Source organism: Arachis ipaensis, chromosome B6, assembly GCF_059453495.1.
Source record: "Arachis ipaensis isolate K30076 ecotype BB chromosome B6, ASM5945349v1, whole genome shotgun sequence".
Lineage (NCBI taxonomy): Eukaryota > Viridiplantae > Streptophyta > Magnoliopsida > Fabales > Fabaceae > Arachis > Arachis ipaensis.
Genome location: NC_142441.1, coordinates 146,533,149 through 146,547,503, shown reverse-complemented (window position 1 = coordinate 146,547,503; position 14,355 = coordinate 146,533,149). Strand labels below are relative to the sequence as shown.

Genomic DNA, 14,355 nt, shown 5'->3' with positions numbered 1-14,355 from the left:
AATATATTCGGTTGTAATAGTGAACTTCAACTTTGAACAACGCCCATAGACACAATTGCACAAATAGAATATACAAAAGTCGTTTTAAACCTCGAAGAGTTGACAAAAATCGGTGTAAACCATGCAATGAAATGAAATTAATTTTATGTTTTCAGTAATATTCGTATGAGAACTTGCTTTTTCTTGATTCCTTTAAAGTTTAAACTCTTCTTTGGTCGGAAATACCCTAAAACTCTAAGCAAAAAGTTTCTAATATTTCCATGGCGCTAGATAACAAGATAATTGGATGCATTTTGACAAGCAATAGAAAAGAAATAAGGTTAAAAACAAACATATCAGAAATGTCATATACAAATGGGGAAAAAAATGGCAAATGAAATTTCAAAAGTATCTATACGGTATAGACATAACATATACTCCTAAAAGTATCTCTTTTCATCATACGAGTAATAACTAATAACAGATTAGAAGAAATTAACTAGAGAGAGAGAGATTAAAAGCATCTCTTTCTTTAAACTTACTACTGCTGAGTGCTGAGCATAATGCTGCTTGTAAGATCAATAATAGCTTTGATAAAGAACAATTAAATGATACGGAAATGAAAAAGCATCATAAAAAATGTGATTTGCGCAAAATATCATCGTATGTCTCGGTATAATATGAGTCTACAATTTTCTCATCGCAGCGTAGCAAACAGTATAGGTGTACAACAAGGGAAGTGCTTTCTTTCTATCAACAGAAGATTTGTATAAACAATATGAAGAAAAAACAAAAGAAATAAATTAAAAAAGAAAAGGAAAAAAAGAAAAAGAAAAAGAGAAAAAAAAAATTAAAAGAACCAACTATGATTATAGCACCTCTGAGAAAATTAAGTGAGCTCCAAAGGCCAAAGTGTGTCAACATTAAGCCTCTCAATTTCACTGCTGATATCTAAAAGAATGGATAGGTCGCTGGATCTATAAAGAAATTTATATGCATAGTACCTACAATCCTCAAGGCTGACAACTGAAAGTTGACACTGATTTTCCCAAAATATGTAACAGTTCCTCAATAGAAGTAACAGTGGTGAAGGATGTGACTGCAATTCTCTTATCATGCCAAGGAACAAACCTTATCTGAAAATAAATATCAACATTATGATAAGTTGTGTTGTTAAATTCAGAAACCGGAAATATGAAAAATTGGCCTTTATCCATGCACCCCATTCCCTGTTCAACGGCCCTCCGAAAGAGGGAAAATACAAAAAGAGAAGAACACATCTGTTAAACAAAATGAGAGTTGGATTTCACCTTGACTGATGCTACTGCAGCAAAGGCGAATATCGTCTATATAGGTTGCTTGGACACCCATCATCCAAGATCCCAACGATGTATCGTCATAGGCATAAGTCTTCAAAGATGCACTATATGTTTTTTAATGGAAAAAGAAATATTATTAAGATTGGAAGGCAATACACAAGTGAGGACGATAATGGTATCTTCCAATAGAAATTATAAAGCTGAAGAAAATCAAAGCAAAATCCCCATCGGAAACCAACAGACAAACACAAACCAAGGAGCAAATTTAATAAACCTAATCACGCAGCAATTCAAACATGGCTCAGTTAAATAACCAATTAAGATGTTCTCCCCATCTTTTTAGAGGAAGAAGAGAGATAGAAAACAAAGAACTCTAGCCATAACAAATCCAGAGACCATGATTTGTCATCAACCAAAATGAGTTATCGCAGCCTTACCTACCACACAGTAAAGCTGCCTACCTTATTTCCAAAGTTTTCTACTAACCGAATCCTAAGTAACTGAGAACTGACCTGTTTATGTTAATATACTGCGCCAAATTCTTTGAAATTATAACAAGTGAACCAGCTGCATGTCGAAAATACCTAAAGAAAATAGATCCAAATCAATAAAATAAAATAAACCAGCAGACTCCCCTAATCAATGAAAGTAAAAGAACATGTCAGTATCTTCTTTCCTTTTCCCTTTTTATTGATAACTACTTTTAGTGAGTGTGCTAGATAATATTACCAAAGATTTAATTATTTCATGTTCTCTGTTCAAAAGTGGAATAAACGTCAAAAAAGACTGGTATTAGTTTTAAAAAATGGTTGGTAGGAGCTTGATAAGAACCAATTGGTACCCATAATGCAGGTAGAGATGCCGATGAGTGTTGACACTAATGATGGGGTCCAAAACTATAGTGGCAATGGAGACAGTAGGCAGCTTTTAAGATACTTTCAATAGTGACAATACACAGATGATAGGTGGTCATAATATCAAGCAAGAAGAAGATGCTAGTGATCTAGTCATAATAAAGATTACAGGTTAGGACGTTAGCAATAGCAATGACAAAAACGTTTGGTCAAACTCAAACAAGTGAAAGGCAATGGTGGTGATGACATAGACTTATCGTGCTAAGGTTTTACCATCTAAGTTATGACAAGGTAATTGCAGTAAGGTAATCATTGCTACTTAAATCACTCCTTTAATAAACAAAAACTTCCATAAAATGTTATATCACTTACGACTTTTCATCCCCAAATTTCCACCATTCAGGCTCGTACCATGCCTTGCCCCTGAAAAACAGCCAAAATGATGCTTATAAGCTTAATCCAAAACTGGCAAGGTTCACAGATAAAATATATGAAATCATAATTCACTCAGTTAAAGAAAGTACTCTTCTGATATCACTTCTCCAGATTTCATGCATCCAATATATGCCCCATCCTGATCGCGGCGGCGGTTAAGAAGGTCAATTAATCCCTCTGTTATGCCAGTCAACATAGAAAAAAATGTCTCAATAATTTCATATTGGAAAAAAAACAGTTAACTGCTTACCAAAAAAATAGAACACGCACACTATATAAGGGGATCAAAATATAAACAATCTTTACCCAGATCAATGTCAATACTGTCATCAACTTTGACATAAAAGTCAGCATCCCAGTTTTGAACTGCAGTACTAAAGAAGATTTTTGCTTTCTTAGGCAACTCTTCTTGAGCTTCCTCATGACCTTCCTGATATAATGAAAACAAACTATCAATCTCTACATTAAGCATGTTTAACAAGATCCAAAGGCAAGTAAGCATGTCTAAGATAAATCAATATCAACAATATCTTTCACATAAAATTGTGTCTATAAATAAATGTCCCTCAAGGAATTACCCATTGTGCATCTATAATAAGTCAAGTGCATATTATATAACTCAGTTCTTCCTGTTTGCTAAAACCACCCACCACAGTAAAAAATATCAAACTAATTTGAATTTTAGCAAATTGTAACCAGTTTTTGGTGCCTATTTGAAAAAATTTTCACTTACAAGAATCAAGAAATCCTTTGTTGAGCGATTTTCTTCATCAATATTGCGATCTAAGCTATCACCTCGATTAGCGCTGCCAAGTAAAGTTTAAAACACTTATAACTATAATAATACTAACTGTTTATGTTATGTCAAGGAAATCAAAGCAGATAAATAATCATTAACTGTTAAGAAAATCATATGAATGTAACCACTAATAAGGATAAGTATGTGTATAAACCTCCGACCAATTACAAAACGTATGACCACTCCTCTTTCTTCAAGTTTTTTCAAAGCATCGCCTGCATAAAAGAGAAGTGGGAAAATGTCAGTAATATATAACTGAGTTAACATGTTACCATCCATATAATATTTGAAGCTCAAGTGTGTCTGAATATATATCCACTTAGGGTTTAGGGTTTAACCATCCATATAATATTCCAAGCTCAATTGTGAGTTAAAATTAAAGCCATGCTTTTTTTACATTTTGGTAACACTTTTTCTTTTATTTTTTTAATTAAAAAGCATTGTTAAATAATAAAAAAAACGTTACTTTAATTTTAGCAATACCTTTTGGGACACTGTAGCCACCATAGCATAGGCATCATAGCATGTCTATATATGTGTGTGTGTGTGTGTGTAACACAGAGACAGCAACTTAAAATTAATTCTTGTGTGTGTGTAACACAGAAAAAAATTGCATATATCACATGAAATAGACTATAATGTGAAAACGAAAATAAAAATAAAACTACAAGGCAATTTGATGTGGTGCACTGTAGGTCTAAACACTTCGCAACACATAATAAGAAAATTATAATATGAGGTAAATAAAACATTTCAAAACCAGAACACGGCTTTGAACCATCACAGTATAGATGAAAATTTCAAAGTAGTCATTCTCTAATAAACTTTTAAGTGAACAAGTAAAATCAAAAGAAACAGCAAGTGCCAATAAATGGTCAAATCACTTCCAAATTCTTGTCAAAAAAGTTAAAAAAGAAATGAAAATTGCTTTCCACATGTAATTATTAAGAACATCATCTTCTAATTCAAACACACCTCTGGGCATCCAAGACCCTCGGGCAACATTTCTTCTCAATTTGCTTCCAAATCCAGTGTAGACACCAATAACAGCAAGAAGCTTAGGATCAGAAGAGCCACTTTTCTGCGACTGGCCTTTTAGGAACCCTTGGCTCTTTGCCAATGTCAAATCCATCTCAGCTTCCACAATCCTCCTCTCCAGATCCCTAAATTCACCAATCCCAAACATAGCAACATTAACAAACAAAATAGTATCTAACAAGATAATTCAACCCAAGATAAAAATGGGGAACAAATGGGGTAGACTTACTTGCACCCTAGAATCATTAGCTTATCTTCCACAGTAATAACCTTGGACCTCTATCAAACAAAAGATCAAAATGTATTAACTTAACATAAACAGAAATCCAAAAGTATCTACATTGAAATAACATAGTAACAAAATTGATCAAGGCTTTCATCATAAATTACAAATAACCATGCTTCATACTCATAAAGAAAAATATATACCTGTGCTGAATTCTTCTTTAAAAGTGTAGCAAGCAAATTGCGATTCTCTGCATCCTGCCACAACCTAATCATTTAAAAATAAAAGCACAAAATTCCGATAAATGATTCAGATCATGAGTTTCAAATACACCAAAAATTACATATGAAATCGGATCCAAATGCAAATATCTCTCAGAAACACAATGAACCAACCCTAGGAATTTATATATCAACATTAAAATTAAGAATTTAAATAAATAAAAAATACCTGCCGGCAACGTAAAGCCAAGCGACGCAAGAAAAGAAAGCCATGACGAGAGAAGACTTAGAGGTCTGAGCAGCCTTCGATCTACCACTTCTCCGTTCGCTCTTAGACGACGTCGTTGGCAGTGTATCCATTTCTGCCAACAACGACCAACAACACCACCACTCTTAACACTCTTTCTCTGTCTGTGATTCTGATTCAATGGTGTTTGTTCTCTCTATTGTTGCCTTGGATTCGATTGGATTTGGGTTCCTTTATTGAGATTTCCGATTTCGTGAGTGTTATTTTGCAGTTTCGATTTCCGATCAATTGATGCCAAATCGGAAACTGGAAATCAGAAAGAGACTCTGCTACTAACGGACGAGGGTTTTTACTTTTTATTTTGAATTTCTTCATTTTTATTACATGGGTTTAAATTTTAATGGACTTTTTTATTTAAATAAAAACTAAAAAATTACAAAAATAGTATATATATACAAAAATTTAGTCATTATATACTTGTGTATAAATATATTTTATGTTTAATTTATTTTTATTGTGTATTTTGAGTTTTTAATAATATATTATATATTATATAAATGATTAATTTTTGTGTATAGTTAATATGATTATAAAAAAGGATAATATTATTGTATCTATTTTGATATATTAAATTAATTTATACACCTTATAAATAGGATAAGTTATCTAGATAAGATAAATAGAGTTTAGAATTACGTAAATATTCTAAACTAAAATTGATTACATGCTCCGTGTTGAATATTTTTATATAAATCGAATCAAATTGACTCGATTTATGCTATTTACATGTAAATTAAATTAATTTGATTCGATTTATTATGTGTGTCATTTATTTTTTATTAATTTTAAAATATAAATTTTAATAAAAAATAATTAAAATATTATATCAATTAATTTATTATTTAATTTATGAAATTAAGTATAGAATTTACGCTTTAATGACTTACTTCTAACTCAAATTTGGATTTTTTTAGAGTATAACGTCATCAATGCATAAATTATATACTTAATTTCACAAATAAAATGATAATTTAATTGATATAATATTTTAATTATTTATCAAATTATATATTATATAAATATGATTAATCTTTTTATATTATATCAATATTTATTATTTCTAATTTTAGAAAAATTCAAGTCTTTTATACGCTACTTTGAAAGATTATACTTTATAATCATTTGTTCAACATCAAAAGTTTTGATAATAGCTAGGAGACATACTTTTGTTTTTATTTTAAAAGTATTTTTAAGTTTTATTTTGTTTTAACTTTGTTTGTGAAGATTTTGATTTGTATTAAATATATTCTTAACAGTTAAATTTTAAAAAAAATTAGGACAAATTCAATAATAATACATGATAACTATATCTGAATTACTTATATTGAATGTTATTCTTATAAAATTATTGTTGAAGTGGTACTAAATTTTATAAAAAAAATTAGCCGTCAAAAATATATTTGATGTAATTTGAACATTTTTAGGATAAAATTAAAATAAAATAAAATTTAAGGATATTTTTAAAATTTTTAATAAATTTAAACAAATATATACTTTACTCTTTATATAGTAAAAAATAAAACCCAACCCCCAACCCCCTCCCCTCCCTCCAAAGTTTGAGGGATTTTTCATTTAAATAAGTAATTTTTTAATCTTCAATTTGAGTTAAAAGTAAAAGATTTATATTTTTGTATATTATTAGAAAAAATTAAAGCAGAGTTATTTCAATGGTTTTAGCTACGAAATTCAAGAATAATTACATTTCGCAACCTTGCCAACAAAATCAATAGCAAATGTATTCAAATATTAATTTACAGTATAAAATATGAACAAATTAGTGTATTAGCATATGGATATTTCAAATTCTATTTTTAAGTTAATCATTTACTCTCTATTAATTTTGAAATATAAATGTAAATAAAAAAATATATCCATTTAAACTCGAATAGCACATTAAAAAAATCAAAACTATTAAGCATAAATATCAAATGTTGTGTTTTAACTCAAATTCAAGAAAAATTGTATTTTAACAAAGTTATGAATTTAAACACAAAAGATTAAAGATGTCCTAAATTTCATTAAAAAACATCTTTTAATTTACTTAATAGGGAATAATTGTTGATTTTTTTTATTTTGAAAAGATCCACTTAACATATAATCTATCGCAGTAGTATAAGAATTTAAACTTAGAAATTTTTCGAGTTTAAAGTAACAAATTTTAAAAAAAAATAGGACATAACACCAGCGAATATGTTAGGATCCGGTTCTTCTAAAGTTTTATTATCACTTTAGAAAAAAAAAATACCATTAATTACCTTTTGATTAAGACAGTGAGACTCGTAAATAATAAATATTATAAATTTAAAAATGATTAAAATATTATTTTATTACTTTAATAGTATTGTTACTCTAGAAAATCGTTTTCCAATATGTTAATACTTAATACATTGATTTACTTGTACAACGATTATGTGTAAATTAATATTTGAATATATTTTGGTAATTATGTTTTGTAAGTGAAATATCCTAATAACACACAAATACATAAATATTTCGTATTTTAGACAAATGTAAATCATGAATATTTTGTTTAAATAAAAAAGTCAAAGTTTGAAAGGATCTATTTTCAATTTTATGAATATTTAGCCTTTTAGGTGCAAATGTTATCTCATCACAGAAGGAAAGTCAAATCCTCCTAAATTCCATGACTTAGCTTTTAAGAGAATGGCTGCTTGGACAAGGCATGCATATTTAAAGCAAGAGAGTTAGGCTTCATCGTTTAATTGTTTGGAAGGAAAAAGTAGAGATTGTTGTGCCTTGCGCCTAATTTTTAAACCAAATTCCATTATTATCTTTGAAAAGAATATTTTAGGTAGCGTTTGAAAAAAAATAAAAATTGAGAAACTGTGAAATAAGTTTTAATATTGTGTTTGATATATGGGAGATAGAGATTGAAATAAGAATGAAGTTTTAATTTAATTTGCACAAAAGATAAAGTTATAATTAATTAATTAAAATAAAGGTATTTTAGATATAAAATGTTATTAAAGTTTTAATCTCCATTCCAAAAAATTTCAGTCCCTATATCTCTACTTTTTGGAGATACTGAAATTTTAGGTAATGTTTGTTTTGAGGTATTAAGACAAAGACTGAAAGACTGAGACTCAGTATCATATTTGTTGGTTCAGAGATTGGTACTAAAATTTCTGTTTCTGTATCCAAAATTTCAGTATTTCAGTACTTCCAAAAAATAGAAACACAGGGAACTAAAATTTTTAGAGATGAAACTGAAACTTTAATAACATTTTATACCTAAAATACCCTAATTTCAATTAATTAATTTTAATTTTACTCTTTATGCAAATTAAATTAGAGTTTTATTCTTGTTTTAATTTTTGTCTCCCATTTTGTACCAAACAGAATACTGAAATTTATTTCAATTTCTGTCTCTCAGTTTCAGTCTTTCCATCTCTGTCTCTCCACTAAACACTACTTTAAAGACAGAAACTAAAATAACAAACATAATATTAAATCTCAATCTCGCAATCTCCATCCCAATCTCTCAAAACAAACACTACTTTAGAATTTCTAACATTGTAATTTTGCAACGCAAATATGTTCATCCTATAAACTAGGTTGTATTTATAAGTACGTACGTAACTAGTGTACTAGGCTTTGATAACATTAAAGTAGTACAATAATGTGAACCAACTAAGGTAGACAAGCATTACTTGGCAAAATAAAGGTGCTTAAAACATTGAAAAACAACAGCAATATTAGTAAGTTCCTTTAAATAAAATGACAAATCCTTTTATAGAAGACGAAAATCTAGCTTCTCAAGACGTATATATCACTATTTATTATGATCATTTTATGCAAGATTGTTTTATTAAATTTTAGTGTAGCATAATTTACTCGTATCTTAGTTTGCATAACTCCATTTCGTGCATCCAATGGACATTGATTTAACCAAATCAAACAAGTTAGAACGCCATATATTAGTACTATCTTTAGTTCATATACACATTCATCATAAAATTTTATTTACTCCTAAATAAATATCAACCCTAAAAAGTTAGACAGCATTAGTTCATTTTTTTAAAATTCATATGTAGTCAATTTTACGTAAAATTAATAATTGAGAGTCGTTAGTTAAAAATTTAATCAAATAAATCAAATTATTTAATGGCTATTCACTGTCAATTTCACGTAAAATTGACTGCACCTAAATTTTCATTTTAAACAAATAAAAAAGTATAACGAAAAGAAAACTATGTATAGAAAAATCAATAAAGTAACTTTGTACAATTAATATATTTATCTAAAATCAAAATTTTCTTTTTTTTTTATCATTTCCTAAATCCTAAATCCATGAGAGAAAAAAAAAAGAAGTTAGTTCTATTTGGGATTGGGCGACTTGGTTTGAATGTCGGTTTGAATTCTTTCCAACTGGGTTAGTTGTTGCTTGTCCCACGTGCTTTAAAGGGATCTCTTGCAGTAGACACACCTCTTACTTGCACCATCAAAAATCAACGGTCAAGATTTCAACTTGCACCGTACATTCTTTTTACCATGCTGCACCTCAGAATCCACCTAGACAAATCTAACAAAAACTATATATAGGTTCCATTATTTCAGAACCGCTCCTGTAATGCCACATTTTTCTTTTTGGGATGGTAATAAAGCCACGAATTTATTAAATTTCGTATGAGAACTGGCAACCTATATAGAAAGAAATTACATTGTAATTGCAAACCATAAATGAAAAATAAAAATAAAATAAATGATTACAACAAAGAGATCTCACTAATAAAACTAGAAGCAGCATATGCACATAACAAGAAAACAAAGAAACAGCATGGAAAGGGAAAGCACACCCTCTTTCATTTTGCCTTCCTTTGAAAATGACAAAAAGAATTTTCTCTTCCCTTTTTTCTTTTTTATATATATATATATAACATGTATTCCACTCATTGTATAAGGCTCCATTAGAGGAGTGGAAGAATGAATCAGTGTTGGGCAAAAGAACAAAAAATAATAATAAATATATGCTATAGTCCCAACCTCTTGGTCATCCAATCTGAAAGATTAGCAAGCACAAACCCTACAAATACCTGCAACTCAATGCCAAAACAATTATGTTATTATATGAACACAAAATGTTTGAATACTTCAAGATTTGGAACACTATGATTGAGAACTCTCATAGTCAAATTATTAAAATAGATCTAGATTTAGATGTAAACAATGAAACATTTATGCAGTATAAATAGTTATTAAAGGGCATATGGTAAGATTTTTTAACTTTATTTGCCCAAATAACTAAAATAACAGATAAGAGATACACATGAATTATCTAAAACAAGGCAAGAAAACAATCAAGTTAAAGTTGGCATCTTTAGTGATGAAAATACCTGAATTGAGCCAAGGATGTACAATGCTGAATAATGCCGACCATGGATCACCATGTCGGCCAACATGGCAAGAGGAATGGTGAGTGACATGCCCAAAGTCGCCACGAGGGGGGTAGTCCATACAACACAAAGTGCCCTGGGTAGATATTAAAAAAGTTCCACATGAGAATTAAGAAAACTTTGTGTTGCATAATTATGAAATTTTTATTTTCTTTTGGCAAGTACCAGAAATAGTCCGAGAGAACACTTCCGACGAATCCGTTAGCAAGAACAACTTCATCCACTTTTGCAGAGTGAGGAATTGAGAACTTAGGTTCAATTCCTAAGGCTGACAAAGGCCAAACTATGAAAAAAATGGACAAGAAGTTAGAAAAAAGGTTGGCTATATTTGAGAACTGAGAAACAAGTTATAAATATACACATGAAAAATAAGGGCATGTTTGGCTTGCTGTTTAATGTAGTGTTCCCTATTTTCAGGATTTTGTGAATGAGGAAAAACTTACTAAGCCACCATAGTGCTACAAGTGTAAACAATCCAATGTATCCAAACAGCTTTTGCACATCAACCCTTTCCCCTTCTTCGCCGGAAACCTTCTTAAGAAGAACTGCAGCATTGACAGAAAATGAAATGTCATTACTGTCCAAATTATCTGTCAGAGAATCAGAGAAACACAAAAGCTAAGACATTTCCTAACCTGTGAATAGACCATATGACATAGCTGAGAGAAGGCCAAAAAGATCTCCCACAAGAGAGCGCTTTCCATTGCTGAACACAAATATCAACTGTCAACGCCCAAAAAATATAGTATTACAAATAGCAAGCAAATGATAATACATGAAAAACAACAACTGGGTTTGTTCATGATAAGAACCATGACTTAAGTAGTTTAGCTCAATCTTATAAAGCACCCTCATTTACCCTTTAATACACATTAAGAGAGATAGATATATGAAAGAGTAAAACACCAAAATTACCCATAAAGATCATGTCACTGATAAAATTAACAATGGAAGAAAAAAGGTTGATGCTATCCTCTCTTAACACTCTAATCTTGAACAAAAAATTAAAAACATTAATCAAGTCAATAACTGTTTCTTTAAATTCTTCAAATTTTTTGGTCCAGATTTAAACTGCCAGCAGAATGGCCATAAAGCAGAGATTAGGTAATCAAAGTAAACAAAGTCACAACTTTATGAAATCCAGAGATAAATTAATTACACATTTTCAAATGACATTTTTGGCTTTCTTCCTTTACTCCGGCGAAAGATACAAGCAACCTAGATTGCGGAAACAAAGTTTATAAAGAATCATGCTTGTTTATCTTGGAGAACAAACAAACACTAGATGGAAGGGAATATGATGATCCTAGCATGTTTTACATTAATTTTAGTTGACATCTATTTAGTCGATTAAAATTGGAAGATACGGTGAAGGTGATTTCATGATCAAAAGAGAAAGTAATGACTTACGAAGAACCTAATTCGGTATCATCTGCAGCCCATGTTTTCCCCATAGTTGTCATAGCTACCCCGGCCATACTGACTAAGACAGCAACTACTTTTGCTACATTTAAAGTGTCTTGGCCCAAAAGCACACCGATAAAAAGAGTGAAGAGTCCTGAGGTAGATGATAATACCGTCGTACTAGCAACACTTGTACGTGCAAGGGCAGCATTTGATAGATACTGAAAGCAAAGAAAAAGAAATTAATAAAACAAGATAGCAACACAACACTTCCTATACACCAAACCTAGATATGCAAAATTCAAGAAACAGATTTGTTTAAATATCTAGTAGCTGGTATATAGCATAGTTGAAACTATAATGAATGATTTATTCAGACTTAAGATGGAGCAAGAGTGGCGGTTTGTTTTTAACTTACAAATCGGATACTTGTTTATAAAATGAAACTTCAACCACTATGATAAAAATTAATTATTAACTAGCAACTCAAAACATTCAATTGTGCAAGAAACCAGTAACTAGAACACTTGTGGTACTGATAGAAGGCATGTATCCATGAGCTTAACTTATATGACTTTTTATATGGTTTCAGCTCAACGTTACATTACTTACCTCTGTTATAAACCAGATAGGAGCAATGTAAAATCCATATGTAGCAACTTCTTTTGCAGTAAGAGGTCTATCAACCTTTAGCACATTAGGATCATTATATCTTGCCACCAATGGCTTTGTTTCTGAGAGAGCTGAAAGGTCTAAGTCACTATCTTTTCGACTAACATTCCCCAGTTCCAGTTCGAAGTTTTTCTGCACTCCATTGCCTTTGACAGGAGAGCTATTGCCCGAATCCGAATCCATATCCATGGTTGCTTCATTTTTTCCACCTTTTGAGGAACGGCGTTTAAATAAGTTACATAACCAGTCCTTAATGAATGCGACCGGTAGGTACACTACCATAAGAGAAGCTCCGAGATACGTCACTGCAAATGGCTGCTTATAGTCTGTAAAAATATCCTGATAAGAAAGGTTCAATTCAGAGAAGCATTCATATACATAAAGCAGCCATACTCCACATTACTCTCTCCATTAAGAAGTTTGAATCTCAAACATCGTTCAACCGTGCTTAGATAAGTATTCAGATTCCAGATATTGCCAAATGTAAATCTCCTAAATGACATAGATAACACATAATAGTGGATCCCTTCAGCAGTTCAGCAACATATTATATCATAAATCTGAAGTTTTCGATCCATGAAAGCCAACACAACATCATGTTCTTAGAATAGCTATGCATACTAATCAATCTAGTCAATCATGTTATGATTTATATGCTGCATTTTCAAACATTACACCAATACAAAAGTTGATTCCTAAGATTTAGGAAGCTTCAAAATCAACTCTGTTCAATCCAAAACCATAATCAGCATCCTAAGTTCTTACATTCTAGAACATAAACCCCCCAACAAAATCAATTCAATCCTATTTCAAATACTTTTGCTAAGAAAACTAATTCCCAACCTATGCACATTAACCAAATGCATTTCACAACAAACTCAAGCAAAAATCCAAAATCTTGACATGGCTCAACAAGCTAGAAAAAGGGGTAAATATGTAAAATCATACCTGGGTAACTTCAGCGGAGGTAACCCATATAATAACAACCGTTGCTATAAGAAACAACCCAGCTTTGTATCTCCAACCCATTTACCAAGGAGAAACCAAAACAAAAAGGAAAATTGCAAAAAGATCCACACTTTTTTCTTTATGCTTGTTCCAGATCCCAGAAGGAAAAATCACCCTTCAATAATAATACACCAAAATTGTTGAATCCCACCAAAAAAATTAAACAGAAAATTTTGACCTTGGGAATGAAAAAAGGAGCCTTAATGTTGCGTAGAAATTTGAGAAAACAGAGCTACTAAATTGTTGTGAGAGGTTTTGCAAGGAAGATAGTAGTTTTTTTTAGGGAGGAGATGGATTCTTACAAGAACGGCAAAGGCCTGAGAAAATGGGTGGAAAGAGAAACAGTGAGAGAAGATGTTAATAATAAAGCTTTTTTTTTTTTTTCTGTAATTAGTTAATTGTCTCCAACCATGTCAACATCTTTCTTTACTTTTTGGACCATGATATGATCATTCGTTCATTTGGTGTGTTAAGCATTTTTCTGTCAATTTTTTATGGAAAAAATTTACCACACCAATCATGATACTTATCGTTTAATTTAATGATAGGCAACTATACAAATCATTTTTTTCCCTTTTTATTAACAAAATTTAAGTTGTAATGGTGAGATTAATATAAGGTAAACACACAAGTATCTACAAAGTAACATTTTTTTATAATTCAATTGAGTTTATCGAAT

At 30.5% G+C, this 14,355-nt stretch overlaps 2 protein-coding genes across 2 annotated transcripts; both read right to left on the bottom strand.

Annotated features, from left to right (window-relative positions):
• Positions 1-624: 624 nt before the first annotated feature.
• On the bottom strand, positions 625-5,504 carry LOC107605378 (hydroxyproline O-galactosyltransferase HPGT2). The gene is made up of 12 exons (XM_016307253.3): positions 5,101-5,504; positions 4,854-4,917; positions 4,654-4,703; positions 4,362-4,549; positions 3,541-3,601; positions 3,321-3,393; positions 2,894-3,017; positions 2,677-2,764; positions 2,525-2,575; positions 1,811-1,882; positions 1,290-1,402; positions 625-1,115 (listed from the first exon to the last, which is right to left on the bottom strand). Exons 1-12 carry the CDS (start codon positions 5,229-5,231, stop codon positions 1,093-1,095), a joined length of 1,038 nt encoding a protein of 345 aa, XP_016162739.1. The 5' UTR covers positions 5,232-5,504; the 3' UTR covers positions 625-1,092.
• Positions 5,505-9,270: 3,766 nt separating this feature from the next.
• Positions 9,271-14,038, bottom strand: LOC107605377 (thiamine-repressible mitochondrial transport protein THI74). The gene is made up of 9 exons (XM_016307251.3): positions 13,617-14,038; positions 12,609-13,007; positions 12,003-12,217; positions 11,228-11,298; positions 11,036-11,137; positions 10,758-10,875; positions 10,533-10,668; positions 10,183-10,232; positions 9,271-9,840 (listed from the first exon to the last, which is right to left on the bottom strand). Exons 1-9 carry the CDS (start codon positions 13,695-13,697, stop codon positions 9,753-9,755), a joined length of 1,260 nt encoding a protein of 419 aa, XP_016162737.1. The 5' UTR covers positions 13,698-14,038; the 3' UTR covers positions 9,271-9,752.
• Between the last annotated feature and the right edge of the window lie 317 nt (positions 14,039-14,355).